This window comes from Artibeus jamaicensis, unplaced genomic scaffold (assembly GCF_021234435.1).
Source record: "Artibeus jamaicensis isolate MK-2021 breed Jamaican fruit bat unplaced genomic scaffold, CSHL_Jam_final scaffold_369, whole genome shotgun sequence".
NCBI classification, from domain to species: Eukaryota; Metazoa; Chordata; class Mammalia; order Chiroptera; family Phyllostomidae; genus Artibeus; species Artibeus jamaicensis.
This window is the reverse complement of record NW_026522042.1, coordinates 13862092-13881137: the sequence shown is the minus strand read 5'-3', so window position 1 is coordinate 13881137 and position 19046 is coordinate 13862092. Positions and strand designations below refer to the sequence as shown.

The window sequence follows — 19046 nt, the reverse complement described above, 5'->3', positions numbered from 1 at the left end:
CATGGTGTGCACTGCATGCCAGGCATCAGTAACCAATGGCTGAGTGCCCGAGACGACTTTCAAAGGCACCTGGAGATTGCTCCTTCCAAAGGCTTTGGCAAAACAGTCCAGGATATCAAACTTTTATAGTTGCCTCAAGCGCTCTTCTGATGGAATCAGGGCATGGATAAATAATGTGTGCCTTTGGCCTTCTAATACCTCTTTGCCCCTCTCGTATCTCCTACCTCCCCATTTTCTTGTTCTTTAAACTCCAGGCTTCAGCTTTTCCAAGACCCAACCTCCCCTGCCAACCCCGGGGAGCCCAGACCCCAGGAATAGGACAGAGCATCGGGAAACAGAGGAGGTACTCAAAGTTTTCTTTGCAGAAAGCACTCTGTTTGAGAGACAGGACGGAGGAAGGGATCAGTTCTGAAAAGATACACACAAAGGCCAAGTGGAATGGAGAACCACACACATTTCCGAAAGGGGTTTCTAAGCTAGAATTTGGAACTTCATTTCTGGATATGCTAGTCTTTCCTCATTTATCTTTAGGTCATCCTGGGATGGTCAAAATCAGAGACATGTTCATTGAATTCATTTCACATGCCAGAGAACAGATAGGACAATAATCATAGGGTAGAAAAGCTTCTAATTTTACCCATCGATCATGAGTAGGAGACCTTTTCTTTTTTTCGAAGTCATGTGATTGCATTCCATTTCTTCTTTCTTAAATGTTGATTTGAAATTACTGTATTCCAATGATGGATGAGAATTCTTCTGAACAGAAAAAAGGATTTGGAGGTATGAATTAGCCAGAAAGGTGCTGGAAAAGGTAGGAAAGTTACTGCAACACAGGCGGGAAGGGAAGGTGGTGGTATGACATATAAGAAAATTACCAACTGTACTTGAACAATAATTAAATAAATTTAAAAAATAATAATTAAAAAAAAAGAAAGAAAATTACCCTTTGCCTAAAAGTCTCTTTCTCCCCAACTTGCTAAAGCGTCCATAATTCATTCATTGTTCTTCATCTTTGGGATGACCTTAGCAAATTCCGTGTCCAGGAAGGAATAAAATAACCTGTCGGACAGTTCCCTGAAGGTGTCAGGGTCTAATTTATTGCTAGGAAGCCAAGGGAGGGATGAGAGGGAGGGAGATGGTGCCCAACTAAAGATAAAGTCCTCTTGCTTTGTAATGTTGCTGGGTGAGGACTCTGCAGAGGGCATCAAATACCCCCAGTCATGGAGGGTTTCAAGGTTCCGGGAGCGTCTGTGAGAGCAGCAATAGGAAAGATATTCACGAGCCTCTGTTCTGCATCAGCGGGCTGGCCGTTGGGGTGCTGGAAAGAAGGTCCCTGCCAAACAACTGAGGTTGTTCAGAGTTTTAGTACAACAGGTAGATTCCTAAACATATTTCGAAAGGACTTGCCCCTCCAGGTAAAATCTTTTTCCAGTTGTTGGGAGATGTCCAAGAGGCCCCTGGGATGACTTGGACGTAAAAGGAATGTTCCTATTTCCTCCAGGGTGACACTTTGTCCTCAACACTGGATCAGGGTGTTGGAGTGGCTTGCCCTCTGTCCCCCACAGTTGTCCCGGGACAGCGGCATCCACAATCATTATCATTCGAAAGCCACTTAGGGGACCCAGTATAATGCCTCATTTTCCAGATGAGGAAACTGCAGCACTGGCAGGATAACACTTGAAGAAGCAGAAATGCCCCGAGAAGATGACCTGGGCTTAGGAAGCAGACAGACCTGGGTCTCCCAGTTAGCAGCCATGTGAACCTGGGCAAGCGAATCCGTATTTCTGAGCCTCAGTTTCTTCTTCTAGGAATCATTCTTAGGGAGTACCTACTCAAAAAATGAACTCAAAATTTGGCCCGTATTGTTTTATTTGCTCTCGTTCTCTTTAGATGAGGCATACTTTACCTACCATAAAAATCACCGTTTTAGCGTGGTGTATTCACTGTGTTGTATTGTCATCACCACTCTCTAATTCTAGAACATTCCATCACCACCCAGAAAACCCTGTTACCTGGTAGCAATCAGTCCTGATCCCCACCCCTGCCCCAGTTCCTGGCAACTACTAATTTACTCGCCATCTCTATGGATTCTGGAAGTGGCATCATATAGGTGGTCTGGCATCTTTTACTCAGCGTAACGTTTCCAAGCTTCACCTGAGTTGTAGCAGATACTTCTTCCTTTCTACCACCAAGTAATAATTCCATCATCTGGAGATACCACATGTTGTCTATATGTTTGTCAGGTGGTGGAAATTTGTGTTTTGCACGGTTGGGCCCAAGGCAGAACTTGGCGTGTCTAACTCTCATCCTGGTCCTGTTTTTGCTACCACACACCAGGCTTCATAACATCTGAGTATGCGCATTGCATTCACAGTAGTGGTTCGCTCAGAGAAACCTTGTTTCTGGCTAACCTGCCTAACCGCTGATAGGGTTTCCTACCTTTCTAAGAATTTTTCCTGTATGAAAAAAGAAACCACAACAATCCAAGGAAATTTAAAAAATCTAAACATTGTAGAAAAATTACACTGAAAACCAGTTTTAATTTTCGTTTTCTGTGCTCCCGGTGGGCTGGTCTCTCCCTCTTGCCCCCACTGTGTTTCGCAGAACAACCTGAGTCTCGTGTGGTATCTTTCATCTACCTGGGTTTTACGTGCGCCTTCGTTAACCGTGGTTTACAGCCCAGGATCACAGAGTTTTTATTAGCTTTGGTTGCTATTTAAAGACCCTCCTGTTTTGTTCACTTTACTCCATGGCAAATTCAGAATTATTCTCTTTTTCAGTGAGATGGTCCCTGTCATTGTATTAGGTACGAGGAATATATGCCTTTTGGCCCAGAACTTAGTATTAAACACAGCTGGTCACCTCTTTTTACGACCTGGCCCCCTTCCCACGCGCTGCTCACTCCAGCTCTCGGGTCTGGTTTTCAAGTCTGGTTTTCAGGCCTGGAGGGAACATGGCTAGCTTGGCATACTTGGAAAAGTTGTTTTCACTTATAGAAGATGAACGCTTTCTCTTGGGGGGCGCATGAGGACCAGAAGCAGATCTGACTCATTAAGGAGTTGGTTGTTGATGTTGTTTTCTTGGGAACTGGTGGTGTGCAGAATGTGGCAAGGGTCCAGTGGCGAGCCCCTGGGTTCATCTGGGGTTCGTGCTTCCTTATCTTGAGTGGCTGGGCTGGAGGGTCCAGCCCAGCCTGGTTTCCTGGCTTTGAGCAAGTGTTTTCTTTGCTGAAGCTTTAATGAGCTGGTCTGATCACCACTAATTACCCATCTTATTTCATGTTCTATTTTCTTGTTATTCTTTAAGATCTGGAGAAGTATTGTGTGTCAGGCTTCACGTACATTATCTCATTGATATTGTTTCCTGCTTCTGAGTGTTTGGCAGCTGTAAAATGCATGAAAAATAACTGAGCCTGGCCCTTGTTTTTCTCAGACGAAGGGTCCCCCTTCCCTCCCACTATTCCTGGTTCACCGGGTTTCTACAGCCCCTTTTTCTGTCCTGGTCCCTCAATGTATGTGTGTGCTTTGCACTTTGTCAGCGTTCCTCTTAATGCGGTGCCTGGACTGGCAACGGCACTCCACGTGTGCCGTGAACAAGGAAGACGAGAGCCATTACCCAGAAATGAGCTGATGCTCATTTAACACAGGACACGCATGCCAGCGCTCATCGCTGGCCGCATCTTGACACCCTCCAACACCCCCACTTGGTTTTTCACTTTAACTGCTGCGCCGCAGAGGTTCCTGTCGTGCAGTTGATTTTTCTGATCCTAAGAGCAGAACTGAACATTTCCCCAAAGCTGTTTTACCAGTTCTTTACCCTGGGGACCCCAGTGTTATTATAGCAGAACTGTATGAATGGGAGGCTAGAATAATTCTGATGTAAGAAGTTGCTGAGCGGGGGATTCTTTTTTTTTTATGGTATGTTAGGATTGGCTCTGTTAATAGGAAAATCCTTCTCTGATTACCTATCCTGGGGCACTTTCATTAGTAATTTCTAGTTCATTCGGTTTTTCTGGTTGGTTTTGGAGTCGTTTTTAGCATCAACAATTATATAGATTAAAAGAATGAAATGAGTGTTAAGTCTCTGTAGGGAGCTCAGTACCTCAATCTGCTGGCTAGGATTTTAATCACGAAGGCCCCCTCCGTGGGTCTTCCAGCGCACCAACCCGCTGCATTGTTCGAGAGGGATGTTTTGAGGATCTTAACCGCAGTTTTCTGTTCGCTGCAGTTACCTGGCTGAGCAGTGCTGGAATGGCGGCTTTATCTACCTGATCATGCTGCGTCGCTTCAAGCACAAAGTCCATTCTCCTTACAATGGCAACAGCAGCAACAGCTCTGAACCCGGAGAGACACCGACCTTGGAGCTGGGTGACCGAGCAGTGAAAAAGGGAAAAAGAACAAGGAAGTTCGGAGTCATTTCCAGGCCTTCTACCCACAAGGCCACTGAAGAATCCAAGAGCGGCACTGGCTGTGAGTTGGACAATGACCCCATCTCTGAGCCGGACAATGGCCCAGACCCTGAACTTGGCAATGGTCATGCCTTTGAGCTAGAAAACGGCCCAGATTCTCTAAAGGAGGTGGCTGGATCCCATCCAGACAGGTCAGAAGCAGACAGAGGGACAGAGCACAGCGTTCCAAAGACAGATGCTTCTCTGCCCACAAGTAATGACAAACGCCACTTCTCAAAATCGGGGAAGACGGACTTCCAGTCAAGTGACTGCCTGGCACGGGTAAGGTTTGGCTTGATTATAGAACCTGAGTCTTTGAAGTCATATTGTTTGAAGTTGCTTTTAAAGTTTAGAAAATGTGTCTAAGGTGACCTTGCATTTAGAAGCCAATAAGTATATTAAGATAAATGATCAGAGGACTAACAATAACAAGCAAAAAATCCAAGTCATTTTATCCTACTTAAATAAAGAGAGAGTCGAGTGATCCTAAGTGGAAAATTCGAGCCTTCTGTGGTACGAGTTGAGTCATCTGAGACCCAGATGAAGTACTTGAACCGCATCATTATTTATCACTGCTGTCACCAGGGGACTTGCCACTGCAAGGCCAAGAATTCCTGGTGGCAGCTGATAGCATAAACATCCAGGCCTCGGCATTACACAGGAAGGATGTCCAACACACAGGGAAGCATCTGCTTTTATTTTTAACACTTCAAAACCAGAAACGTTTTCATGGGGTCATGTTATTACATTGCTGAATTCCAGCGAAGTTTAGAGACTTCACAAAAATCTCTGATGCTACGATATCCAGCTGTGATGGTCAGGGCTGGTCTTGCCGCCTAAAGGCAAAGCAGATGTGGTCTGTTCCGAATGGTGGTGGGTGTACTTCCAGCCTCAAACCGTCCCTCCCACTGCTCCCTCCCCCCATGGTAACCAGCACTCTCTCATTAAGTTACATGTCTTTAGGATCAGCATGTTCTTTCCAGGAATCCTTTTGGCAGATACTGCTATGGATTCTTCCTGAAGCAGTAACGTCCTGAGTGGTTCCTGATTGGCATCTTCTCTGACTCAGGAGACACTCGTAGGGATGAAAGAGAAAGTTGGGAAGGTGGAAAATGGGCCCAGGGGGAGTATACCGCTCAGCATTGCTGGGAAGCGGAGTCCTGTGAGCGCGTGTAATTGTGTCATTTCTAAAGGCTGTGCTACGCACACTTCTGCAGTGGTAGCCAGTCCGTAGACTGGGTTGAGAAGAATCAAAACAATGCTCTCTTAGAGGATGCTGTTTTTTCTTTGGCAGAGCTAGGGGGTCATCTTGAAGCCTTACACAGAGGAGGCCTGTTTGTAGATGGAAGTGTCAACAGATAGGAAGAAAAACTAATGCCTCTTATCAGTGATTTTCCTGACTAGTTTATGCTCCCCACAAAAAAGGATTAAGGGCAAAAAAAGATTTTAATGTCTCCCACCCCCCAAATTAAGGCCAATAAGAATACAGCCCTGCTCTGGCTGGGTGGATCAATTGGTCAGAGTGGACCAGTCGGTGCATGTGGCAAGCAACTGGTCAATCTCTCCCTCTCTGTCCGTCTTCCCCTTTCCTTCCCTCTCCCTCCCTCTCCCCCCTCCCCTCCTCACTCTAGAATCTATGAGTATATTCTTTGGTGAGGATTAAAATATTACTAATTCACATGGGGACATTTTTAGTGTTCCTAGACCCCCAAAATTATACCAAATCGTACCAAAGAACACACAGAATCTGAACTCACACCAGCGCGCAGTGAAAGCAGTGCCGCTCCTACTGTCCAGGGGCCATGGCTCCTCTGTAAGACCCCCTGTGGAACAAATGCCGGGCACTGTTTCCCCTTTTTGCCTTTTCTTGTAAATGCAAAAACCTCCTTTGGATTTCTTTCAGTCACTGAGAACAGGTCTACTGTAAGTCTCTTGTAAAAATGAAGTGGCCTAGGTTTGTTTAATAACATGAACCTTTGAGAAGCAGGTCATCCCTGTATTACAGTGTGTCCCTATCAATAGATACCATACCTTGATATGATTTTCCCCCCTAATGGTTGGATTGTAAATACACAGAAAGCCTGGGGTGGAAAAAGCTAAGTGAAGGAGTATTGACATCCTTAATACTATTGGAGGCTTAAGGGACTGATGGTTTAAAGTTGACTCTCACACGCCACTTAAAGAACAGGCTTTGATTTGTTGTAGGATAAGTGGAAATAATTCGGAATGGTTTTAAAAGAAAAAAAACACATCAGACTTTTAAAGTACCATCCTCTGCTTATCTTAATAAAAGGCAATAACATGAAATTGAATTTCTGGATTGGACTCTCTGAAAACTACACCTATCAGAGTACCTGAATTCTGTGCTCAAGGTCAAATGTGCCAGAAGTTTCAGTGAAATGGTGAGACAAAAACCAGTGGCCCATGGGGCATTTTTTAAAGCCACCTGCCCGTAGAAAGAAGAAACTTGCCATCTGGAACTTGCTTTCTGCATCATTGCTTGTAATCTGTAGACTGATTATTGGCTTTTGGTCTTGCACCGTCAGAACGGGCCGCATACCTTCTTACACATGAATATTTTAGCACCCTTTTCTACCCCAGAAGTATTATCATTAGATGCATTTATCCCAAATTGATACAGACGGCAAGAAATAGCGTCCCCCACATCCAGGTGGCACTCAGACTGGGGCCACTGGACCTTCACAGGAAGTTATCCGGTCCTTGAGCTGAGTGGCTTTTTATTTTTACTCTGGGATGAGCCCAAAGCCGTGCTAAAATGGACCTCTAGTTACAAAATGAGCTATTTACCTTCTAAGCCTTTGGAGGAAAACATTCCATTCCATTTGAATAATGGGAGAGTAACTGTGTCAGCATTGTTCTGTGTCTGCTTTATTAATGATTTAACACATCTGCAAAGCTTTAGTAAACTACAGAAAATGTTTATAATGATCGTCGAGACCAATTTTGTCAGGTGCTTCTTTTTCATAGGCCTTTATTTGTTACATGTTTTTATATTCAGTTTTTAACAGAGCTGTAGGGAAATATTTCCTCTAACAAATATTTCATTTTTTAAAAAAATCCAATATGATTCTATGAAATATTAACACATGATAGGTATGCAAACAGATTAAAAAATTGGGCTTATCACCCAAAACATGATAATCTCCTAGGACATAGGTAAGCAGTTTTAGAAATGCATTCACTGTTATGCACTCACTGTCACCCAAGGTGACAGTTTTTGCAGGCCTGTTTAGATATATGTGTATTTTTGTAACGCTGCATGGTACAAATGAATGCAACCAAAGGTAGTCACGCAACAAAGAAAACCAGTCCTACCATCGGCCAGGCAGGCAGGTTTATTCACTCCTGGCGCCTGGCTCTGGCGGTCCCTTTGCGGTCTTAGTGATCGGCCCTGCGCAGTGCCAGGCCTCTTCCTGAGGCCTTTAGCAGAGGCCTCACGAAGGTCTGAATCTGCAGGAAAGGATGGGAAGCTCTGGAGACTGACACTCAGGACATCATCGCCCTGGTGGTCCCCAAGATTTGCAATAAGCAAATGCAGCATCAGGATGTCCCTCTTCCAGGAAGCCCGCAAGGTCGCTGAGTGAACTTGTGTCTTCCCGCACGGTAATGTCTCCTACGTCTGTGTCTGCACCTTCACCTCCCTCCTGAACCCCGAGTTTCCACCACCTGTGTGAGACGTCTCCATCCTGCCTAAAACTCGGCGCGTCCCTTGCCTGCAGCACCGAGTCTGCACCAGTGCTCCAGGACTCACCGCCCCCAGGCTGTCCAAACCACAGACCTGGGAGCCAGCAAGTCACCCCTCATCCTGGTTTGCCCAGAACGTCCCCTGGTTTTGCACCGACGGTCCCATGTCCTGAGAAGTGCCTTTATCCTAATACGCTCTTGTCAACTGAAATGCCGCCCTCTCTCTTACACCACGTCCACTCAACCACCAAGTCCCTTGAACTCCTGCTCCCTTTCGGATGTCCCTGCTCACCCCACTTCTCTTTCCCCAACTCCCACAACTTCAGGTCGGGGCCAGGCTGTCTTCATGCCTCATCTGGGTGGTCACAGCAGTCCCCTACCCATCTCATTGCCCGCATGCTGACCCCATCATCCGCTGTCCCATAGCAACCAGCGAGACCCTTGTGAAGGGCAGGTGTCGTCATGGGTGTGCCTTCTGCCTCCCTGATTTGGGCTGAAGTAGTTTCCTTTTTTTTTTTTCTCCCAAAAGGCCATGCTCATTCCTGCCACTGATTGTTGGCAGACGTGGCTCTCAGCATCATGTCTTCTCTGCTCCTCAGTGCAGCTTAGCTTCTGCCTTTCCTGGGGGACCAAGCACCATGGCACCCTCTCAAGGAGGCTCCCATAGCGCCCCTGTCACCTGCCCCATCTTCAGGCACCTCCTCTCTGGGCTCCTGCAGGACCACCCGCTTATCTTCATCGATGTCTCATTCCCACGTGTTCCACATAGCACTGGGCTGTGCACCCACAGTAGAATTTAGGGGCAACGACTTAATTTGCCCTCCCATCCTGAATCAGTGCCTTGCACCTGTAGGTGCTCCGTAGCTAGTCGTGAATAAAGGCACCCAGGAGCACCAGGCCTGAGGGATGGACATTGAGTTCCTGCCCTGGTGGTCTCATCCCAGCTCTTTGGGGCCTTTGGGGCCTTTGGGGCCTTTGGGCGGCCGGCCATGTCCTTTCTCTGAGCTCCTGTCTTCTCACCTATAAACTGAGCATTTTGGTCTGGTGACTAAGAGACTGTGACTTTGACATTATGATCACACATTACTTTATCACTTACGGATTGTTCTAAATAAGAAGGAATTCGCATACAGTCTCAGAATAGGTTGCAAGGAGAGCCAGAGCATTTACTGCAGTGAAATTTAAGTTGGGTGATGTGCCTTCTCACATTTGGGGCAAAGATGCTATTGTGAGATCTTACCCTTTGTTCCAGAAGAAGATGGGGTCCTTTAGATGCTGCGGAGGTACCTCCCCTCAGTGAGCCACCCCTGTTTGGTAAAGAAGCCCCCTCGTTTTCTCCCGTAAAGAGATGCACTCACACAGTCCTCAGCACTTCGTAGGAAGGACAGCGCTCCAACAGCGTGCTACGGAGGTCCAGAGTGTCCAGTTCTGTGTGGTTTGGCTTTTTCTCAGCAGGCTGACAAAGGCTCATTGCCCTTTGGGCCACGTAAAGGGAACCAGAGCCTGAGCTATCTGTCTAGACGGGATCTGTTTCAGAATGCAGTTGCGTCTACAGCCAGGTCAGTGTTCACGTGCCCAGCATTGGCAAGCACACAGGTCTCCCATCTGAGTGAGCCTGTTAATGCCAATCTCAGAAACTTCTGAAGAACTGTAAGACTAGTGGATAAGTATCTTACAACGGTTAATTTCATGACATGTATGCATATTGTTATGTGCCAGGCACAGTTCTAGTTGCTAGAGAGCCCACCAGGCAGGGCCAGATCACGACGGGTTGTGCATGGCATCGCCAAGAGCCAGCCTCATTCTCAGACTAGTGGGGAGCTGTCAAAAGGTTTAAGCTGAGTGCATCATGACGTACGCTTTTTTACAGTCACCCTAGACGCGTAATGGAGAGCAGTGAATTGTAGGAGGTGGAGAATTAAAAAAGAAGACCAGATTGGGGGCTCTTGTGATAACCCAAACTAAAAATGCTTGTGGCCTTGACAAGGGTGGTGGCGGGGGGAGGAGCAGAAGGAGACAGATGTGGGTCTGTTTTGCAAGTAGAGCTCACAGTAGGTCTCGCTCCTGGCTAGGGTCTGACTTTTGGGTTGTACACCCTCTTCATCTTGAGTAGACGATGGTATTTCTTCCCATGGAGATGGGGAAGCCTGGGATGGGAGGGGGAGAGTCCTGTTTTGACCACACCGAGGTGTGTATCGAATACCCCAGTGGGATTGTAAGGAGGCAGTTGGAAATATACTTAATATTATCACATTTTAGTTGGCCAGTTGGTTTTAGGCCAGTACCAGCTTTAGCCAAATAAACTTCAAACACTGACTTTATTTTTAGCTGAGCACTGCTTTTAGCCGTTGGCCGATAAATTTAACGCCACACTGACAGCTGTACAATCGAGGCCGATGACATCTGCCCCTTCCTGTCGGATCCTTCCTTTGTGTCCCTCCAAACTCCTGATCAGATGACCGAGAAATTCCGAGGCACGGAAACTTGCACTGATTTCTGTCAACTCTGTCCTTATAGTTCCTACCTCCAATTGTGAAAAAATTCACGTTGTCGGATAAATGAAAAATGATCTGTTTCTTGACTTGGGGGCCGTACTACAGATGAGTCCTTTCTTCCCTCTGAAGCCATTTTTATTAGATATGTGTTTTGCTTTTAACTTGTTGTGTGTGTTTGGGGCAGGAGCAGGGGTATGGGGTAGGGGTGTGGGTGCTTTTGACAAAAACTGTCTTTGACTCGTTCAGTGCACATTAGGGCATTACTCTTCCCCAGTGATCATAGCTTTGCATGTGTCTCGTCACAAGTCCTGTTTCTAAGAGCATTTAAAAATGAGAAAGGACCATATCCAGTGCTGGGAACCACACCATCTAGGAACCATCCCTGACCTGTTCTGTTTAACGAGACGGGTAGGACCGGGGGGCAGGGATGGGGAGGAATGGTGGTGTAACTGGTAATGGGATGGATAGTCCTATACTAATTTGGGCTAAAAATGAACGGTTGGTTGTTGTTTTTTCCTAGACTCTAATAATGGTCCCTGTTGCTCTTAGGAAAGGGTGCCACAGCTTTTCTTGCTGAGAGAAGGGAGAGCACTGTCCCATACCTCCAAGACTCCGGCAGCCATTGGCATTTTTTCAAAGGAGAAAGCAAGTGAGGCCACCTTCTGCTCTAGTTTGTCCAATGCGTCCTGAGGTCCAGGGAGGCAGCCACGGGGTGCCCTGTGTGCTGTGTGAGATGCCCAGCGAGCCGGGACCACAGAGAATCGCTGTCCCTGAGTCGGTTCCCTGTGGGACTGTCCCGCAGGCCAGGGCCTCTCACAGACCGGAAGGGGTGAGAGTTGCCATTTGGTGGGAGCGCTGACTTTCAAGGGTGTCTTCTTGAATTAGTGGAGCTCAGTGAGTCGTTGAGGGCCAGGGAGGCTGCTTCTGAATGGGGAAGAGAGAAAGGTGTTCCAGGGGTCAGGGGCAACTAACCAAAAACCGTGGAATCCAAAGGGACACCACTGGATGAATTAGAGATCGTTGACAAGTTCATGAACTACTGTGGTAAGCCAGTGACTTCTGAAGTTACATTTGGCCAGACAGACTTCATGTGTCTGCGGTGAGTGGATGAAGAGACAGTTGGCACCTCCTGTGTGTTGCAGGGGTGACGGGGCCCCGCCGAGTGCTGTGCCAGATAAACTCAGGACCCGCCAGGTCCCTGTCTGGTAATAATTTCCCCAGACGTTCCTGCTGCTGCAAATCAGTGACTGTTTGACATCTGGTTTTTTACTATTGCGTAAAGCTTCATTTCAGTTTCTGACAGTGTACTTCAGATTTTCTAAATGCTTCACATTCCTTCTCTTTTGCAAGCAGTTTGAATGGGCAGGTTGCCTATTTCTAGGGGGATGATGGCTTTGTTCATAGCGGGCCTTAATGGTTCCAATGGACCTTCATGATGGATGAAGAAAGCAGATGGATCTTGTTTTAAATGTTGAAGAATGCACTGTGACTTATACCCATGTACCTAGACCTGAAAAGAACTACAGGGGTGAGCCTAAGTAAGACTCAGAATAAACCACTTTGGGAAGTTTTGCTTTCATTTCTCTAACCGAGAAGTAGCTGAGGGAATGCTGACATTGTGCGGTGGGTCTGTGTTTGTGTCCTTGGAGGGAAATGGGGGTCCGTGGAGAATGCACTCAACCAGAAAGGCTACCGGCAGTGCAGGGGACTTACAGACATTTATCAGTTCTGAAAAGGATACATTTTGTTGAAGCATTTTTTAACGTTATCGAAAGAATGTACAACCAATGTCTGTGGAAGTCGATAAATAACAAATTCACCAACTAATTGTTTTGGGTTTCTCCTACCAACGATCTCATTTATGTGGTGTAAGGAAGTTTGAGGTTCAATTCAATATGATGTTTTTAACATATACACATATTACACTTATTATAAGTAACATAGGGTTACCTATCAACATTTATTATATACATAGAATGGGGAATTAGATGTTGGAAACATTGCCATCTGTTTCCAGAAGTATTTCATTTAACCCTAACAGCAACCCGGAAGTAGTCATAATTATCCCCACTTGAGAGGCAAAGAGACAGAGGTTTTTAAGGCATCAGGGGACTTTCAGGAGGACTGAGCGGCCGAGCTGGGCTCCAACCAGCTGAAGTCTGGCGCCAAGATGAGGCTTAGTCTCCCTTTCGCCTTCCCTTGTGAACGAGCAGCCGTGCGCACCGTGGCACCTTGGTTTTGGGCAGAGGTGGCTTCACCGAGCAGGACCCTGCTCACGGGACTCAGTAGTTACTCTTGCCTTGCTGTCCAGTGTCTTAGCCACTAGCTGTAAGTGGATCTTGAGTTAAAATTAAATGGTGTGTCAGTTGCCAGTCACATTTGGCTGTGACTCCATGTTGGATGGAGCACATACAGAGCGTTCCCGTCATCAGAGGACATTCTGTGACAGCACCGCCGGCCAGGCTTGGGTTCAGTCCACAGCACTGGGTCTTCCGTGGTCACCTGCGCTACCTGTGGACGAGTGATGAGCGTTTGGCCCATCACCCAACCGCCCCACTCTCCCGTGCCGTGCCCACGCGTCTGTCCGTGTTCTTCACAGTGTGCTCACTTTTTCTCCCAAGGAGGAAGTCGGCCGGATATGGAAGCTGGAGCTGCTTAAAGAATCGGATGGGCTGGGAATTCAGGTTAGTGGAGGCCGAGGATCAAAGCGCTCACCTCACGCGATCGTTGTCACTCAAGTGAAGGAAGGAGGTGCCGCTCACAGGTGACTAGTTAACTCTCTCCCTTTCTCTTCCTGCCCCTCCGCTCCCCTCCCCACCCCTGGGTGCTTGGACCCCCACTTGGTCAGAGCCCTGGTAATGATACTTCACAAGGTCGTGCTGGAGCACAGAGGGACGTGGGCCTGAGCAGTTCTGATTCAACCTACCTCTGAGCACAGGAAGTGGCTAATTGCCAGAGACACTGCAGGCTCCGCCAAACGGAGGAGGAGAAATGCAACTTCTTCCGAGTCCACTTGGAGTTTCAGTGCCTGTTACTTATCCAAGTGTTTGGAATGCCGGTAACGTGCGGTTACTTATCGGGACTGTGCCTTGTAGCAGAAAACCACATTCCTGACGTCCCAGCTCCCAGAAGACTGTGGCTAAGGCCTTGGGAAAGTGATTGGTTATAAATACGGCCACAGCTCACCTGGGGTGCAAGGCTTTTAACACACTTACATACGTGCGTCTCTGTCCTGCAGATGTGGAGGGGAAAAAAGTAAACGGATCTTCCTCCTCGTGACTTGAAAACAATTCATATCTTAAAATTTACATATTATGCTGTGTATAATGTTTTTGGCCCAAACTTTCAGGGGGAAAAAAACCTTTCATTTTAATTTTTTAATTCAATTTTTTATTTATGTGTATTTAGATAGTTGCTTTTTATATTATAAAGGAATTTTAGCATTTATTTTTGAACATATTATGGTACAAGAAATTGTATGTAACAAAGAATTACAAAAAACAAGAACAGATACAAGGTACTACAGATATATAATGGACATCCTTACTTTTCCCTAAAATACTTGGGCAAAAGTGTGTACACGGCAGAATAGGTTATTCTCCAGCCTGAACAATCATCTGAAATAGGAAGAGAGACCGTGTGTGGGCAGAGCTTGCAGAAGAAGTCCATTTGGAGTCATAGGGACACAGCAGTCCCCAAATACAAAGCGTGTCCTTGCCACGCCAGCCAGTTGCCTCTGTGCACAGCGAGTCCTCACTCACCGTCGGCAGGTGCTGCAGCTTTGACAAAAGCAGTGTCACCCTAGCTAATTGATAGAGACGAGAGTTAAGTTCCCCCAGCATCGTGTAAACAAGATGACGAAACAACATGGAATGAAATGTTATCCGAGGACCTGCTGTGCAGAGAGCGTCTCCTGTTTGCGAGGCACGGCGAGGTGTGTGCACGTCGCCAGCCCGCATGTGTACGGCGGGCACGTGAAGGTAGAGTTCCACTGAGGAGGAAGGTGGGTGCAGCCTGGAGTTTACAGTGTTCGGGCCAGGTGCCCGATAAGGGAGAGGTGGCAAACCAGAGGAGTGCTGGCCTGCCCAAGACCGAGTGGGCACTCAAAGGTGTATCTCATGCAGTGGAGCAGAAGGAGCTGGAGGTTCAGTCTAAAGAGAATGAAGTAAGGCGAGAACCGGGGCACAAACTGTCCCAGGGTTTCATGCTCATCGGTCCTCGGACTAGAAAGTAGGAGGCTAACTGACCACTGAGGGGAGAGATTAACTGCACGGGTCCGTTAACTGCGTGGCCGTAATGATTGAGGGAGGAAGCCCTTTGACAGTTTTTACCCACCGGAGCATCAGTAAACTTCCCGGGTGATGTGTGCATTAGGGAACTCCCACCAGGGTAGCCGTTTTCCCGTTAGTCCTAGGTCCTACGATCTAGCCTGTCTTTGCAAGGTTGGCAATTAGGGAATTCCTGTGCCCAGAGGTAAGCTCACATAGGGCTGCTCTTGTCTGTGCTCTCTGTGAGTCACTTCTAGTGGGTGCCACGTTTCTCTGCACCCCAAGCTGGGAGTTGTATGTGTGTGTGCCGCTGTCTCTGGGGTGTGTAGCTCACATGTGGGGCATTCTAATCAATCTGGGGGAAGAGCAAGGTGGAAGAAAGAGGGAAACAAGTAGAGACGGGGTCAGGGATGACCTTGATGGTGCTGTGGAGAAGAGAACCCAGGGACGCTGGCCAGAACCCCTGCATGTGCCCTTAGTCCTGAATCCCTCTCCCCCGGGGGGCCCACCACACGGTTCCTCGAAGCTGCAGGCATTGGTTCTCTGCGGTTTGTGCTGCACTTGTTCTGTTCCCCTCTCTTTCCATTCCCCTGTGTCCTTAGCATTTCTCTGCCTTAAGGGTTTTTGAAGGACAGGAGCAGAGGCACTCCGAAGTCTCTGGTGCCCCTTGTCTTCCGTTAAGGCCTGAATTCATGGAACCCAGTCTGATGCATGCCCTGGAGGAAGGAGATGGGGGAAAGGTCACAGGTGGGAGAGAGAAACAGTTGGGCGGGTCTGGGACTACCGGGGACATGGCCGTACCCCAGGGCTGCACCCTGGGTGCTAACCCGAAGCCTGCAGAGGGGACGATGGAACCCCAGGTGTGGGGTTTCCCAGACTCACCAGATTTCCTATCCATACTTAGCAACAGAGGTGAAAAGCTTTTGGCTCCTTTGGGTTCACGGGAGACCAGACCCTTGGGGGCTCAGCTGGAACCCACGAGGCTGTGGGTGCACCATGAACGAAGGGCCCTGCCCAGTGCTCTTACAGAGTGGGCCTCCCAGGGGGCTTGACCCGCCCTACGGAGCCAGTTCCCGAGCCCACTGGCTCGCCTGCCAGCCCCGGGAAGGAAGCTCTGAGTCAGCTGTAATTAACTGAGAGGAAACTGAAACAACAGTGTGTGTGCGCGCCTGTGTTTGTAGACCAGGTGCGATACCTGCAACAGCCATGTATTAGCTTCTTTGTTCCTCTTTGTGTTCATCCTTCTGCTGAGGAACCTTGGCTATAGGGACACAGGGATGAAAAGGGGCTGAGAGACTTGTTCCTCAAGGTCCTATAACTGTGGGGTGGGGAGTTACACACGTGCCATGTGGTGTCCAGGTACCACAGGGGAAATCTGGCCGGGGCCATGTCACCTGGAGGAAAGGCATGGGCTGCAGAAGGCTTCCTGGAGAGCTTAGGATGCCTCCGCTGTCTCGGGGCTCAGCTCTGCATCGGCTGAGGACCGAGGCCCGAGGGACGGGTGGCAGGGCGGATGGAGAAAAGAAGGCCTTGACTCTCCCAAAACCTTGAGGTCCCAGTGCCTCTATTGTTGTCTCCACTGGGATGGGACATTTCAGTGCCATCAATGCCGGGTCACGTGGTGGCCACTTAAGAACGTGTCTGTTCCAAGGTGACCTCTTAGAACGATGGAACATTTCTCTCCTTTGAGCCACAGCAAAGAAGGAAGCCCTCCCAGCCCACCATTGTCTGGCCGTCCTGACTTCCTCTTTGGCATCATTATAACTGTTCCCCGTCCCACCCTCCCAGCTCCGGGAAAATGTCCTCTCTCAAGCCCGGCATGTCTTGACGAGGGAATCTTTCTCGTCTCCGTTTCCTCAGGGACGGCAGGCTGTCCTTAGGAGACGAGCTGCTGGTAATCAATGGTCACTTGCTGGTCGGGCTGTCCCACGAGGAAGCTGTGGCCATTCTTCGCTCAGCCACGGGAATGGTTCAGCTGGTCGTGGCCAGCAAGGTAGGTGGTTTGTTTGTAATATTTCTAACGGTGGTGGTGAACTTGGTGCCCTCCCCATGCACGTTTACCTTGAGCCATTTAAACAGCCAGGATTCCACAGTGCCAGGCCCACAAGGGGGGCCTTAGCTGAAGTACAGTGTATTTTGCTTCCTTTTATGAGGCTATTTAGAAGGTATATTTAGGAGATGGAAATACAAGAAGACTAAGGAGAAGGTAAGAATGGTAGGACAGGAGGAAGAACAAGGTAGCGAGAGCAGCAGCTCACCCAGGGAGAAACCGAGGAAGAGATGTGGCGTCCATGGGGCTGTGGGGACGGGAGCGACAGAGGTGCCCTCTTCCAGGTCCTGGAGGGAGGGAGGTTCTGACGCTCGGTGTCACAGAGTGTCAGTGCTACTGGCAAGCTTGTGACTGTCACCCTCCCTGTCTTTCTCCTCGGTTTTACAAACGAGACAGTGAGGCAGGGCTTCGTGGTGTCCTGGATGCTCTTCAGGTTCTTGGTGCACAGGCAGAGTCTGTCCCCTCCCTCCGTGGCTGCCTCCTCTTCACGAGGAGGACCCCAGCTGGGGTCCCCGGTGTGCATTAAGATAGTGTTGACATGGGGGCCCGGCATCTGCTTCCTCCCTGGGTCTCGCCAGCCTGGATGAAGGCTGCAGGACTCCACGGCTGCGTGAGGAGGAGGAGGACGAGGAGAGACCGGGCTGTCCTGGCTCTGCTCCATTGTCTCATCGTGCTGGCGATGAGACAAGGAAAGAGCCCACGTGACTGAGGAGCTAGTGAAGTGTTGCTATGACGAGGCCTCATCCCAGTTCATCCCAGTTGGTCCCAGTTGCAGTTCAGGGAAGAATCGGTGTGAGCTTTATATTCTTGCCAGTAGAGCTACTTTCCCCCATTATCCCCATTATTATTTTTGAACCTAACATCCACAGGCTTTTATATACAGGGTGAGGAAAAGTAAGTTTACAGTTGTTCATATGGGAAATAATACAAATTAATCAATAATAACACACGAATAGCCCCGGCGAGGTTGCTCAGTTGGTTGGAGCATGGTCCCACGTACCGGAAATGGTGTGGGTTTGATCCCCAGTCGGGCACATGGAAGGCAACCAACCAACCAATCAGTGTTTCTCTCTCTGTCTCTGTCTCTACAATAAATAAAACCATATCTTTGGGTGAGGAATAAAAAAATAAAATTAAAAAATAATAATACAAGAGTAACCTGTGTTTTGTGTGCTCACAACTGTAAACCTGCCCCATCCTGTACTTCTGCCTCTTAGGTTGCAAGGTCCATTGCCTATTCTTGGAGTGTTAAACAAGTAGACTGGAGGAACTTTTGATGTTTTTAGCTACCCCAGAAATCTGCTTCCTTCCTTCTATACCATTTACCCCAGGCCCTTGACCTAGACTCAGGCTTCCAACAAGAATGCGGAGCCTTGGGCTAGCATGTCTCAGTGGATTGAGCGTAAGCTTGTGAACCAGAGGGCTGCTGGTTTGATTCCCAGTCAGGGCACATGCCTGGGTTATGGGCCAGGTCCCCAGCAGGGGGCATGTGAGAGGCAACCACACACGGATGTTTCCCTCTCTTTCTCCTTCCCTTCCTCTCTCTCTAAAAATAAATAAAATCTTTAAAAAAAAAAAAAAGAACGCAGAGCCTTGGGAAGGACTTGGCAGGAGGAGTTGCACTGAGGCCCTGGAGCCCGAAGTGGAGGCATTGGCCACTCACAGGCCCCTCCTCCCCTTCCGCAGATACCGCGGGACCCCCTGGCATCTCCTCACTAGGCACAGGGAGGGGACGTGGAGCCAGGAATGTTCTCGGTCAGCCTGGGGACTCCACAAGGAGGGAAACAAATTCCTCATGTGACCAGAAGGGCTGGGAGTTGGAAAAGCGTCATTGGATCTTGCGTACGTGTACACACACACACACAAGTGTTTGCACAGCCCACCTCCCCACGGTCTGTGGCTCAAGGACAGAGTTTTCTGCACAGGCTCTGTACCCCGGCCACCAAACCTGCAGCTCCCTGGCCACGTCTTTCCCCTGCTAGTTTGGGAAGTGGGAAAGAGGAAGTTTATGTCAAGTCATTATGCACAAATGTGTGGACACACAGAAAACAGACTTGAAACCCAAGCAGGCCACTCGGGTG

At 48.5% G+C, this 19046-nt stretch overlaps 1 protein-coding gene across 9 annotated transcripts in view; it reads left to right on the top strand.

Annotated features, from left to right (window-relative positions):
- Positions 1 to 19046, top strand: part of PDZD2 (PDZ domain containing 2) — a 321357-nt gene that overhangs the window by 231023 nt on the left and 71288 nt on the right. For 7 of the 9 annotated variants that reach the window (XM_053657274.1, XM_053657276.1, XM_037128970.2 and 4 more), the window contains 3 exons: positions 4228 to 4729; positions 13269 to 13411; positions 16776 to 16908. In XM_053657274.1, the coding sequence (XP_053513249.1) occupies positions 4228 to 4729; positions 13269 to 13411; positions 16776 to 16908 (778 nt within the window). The remainder of the gene's footprint in view (positions 1 to 4227; positions 4730 to 13268; positions 13412 to 16775; positions 16909 to 19046) is intronic. The other 2 variants (XM_053657279.1, XM_053657280.1) reach the window with 2 other exon arrangements.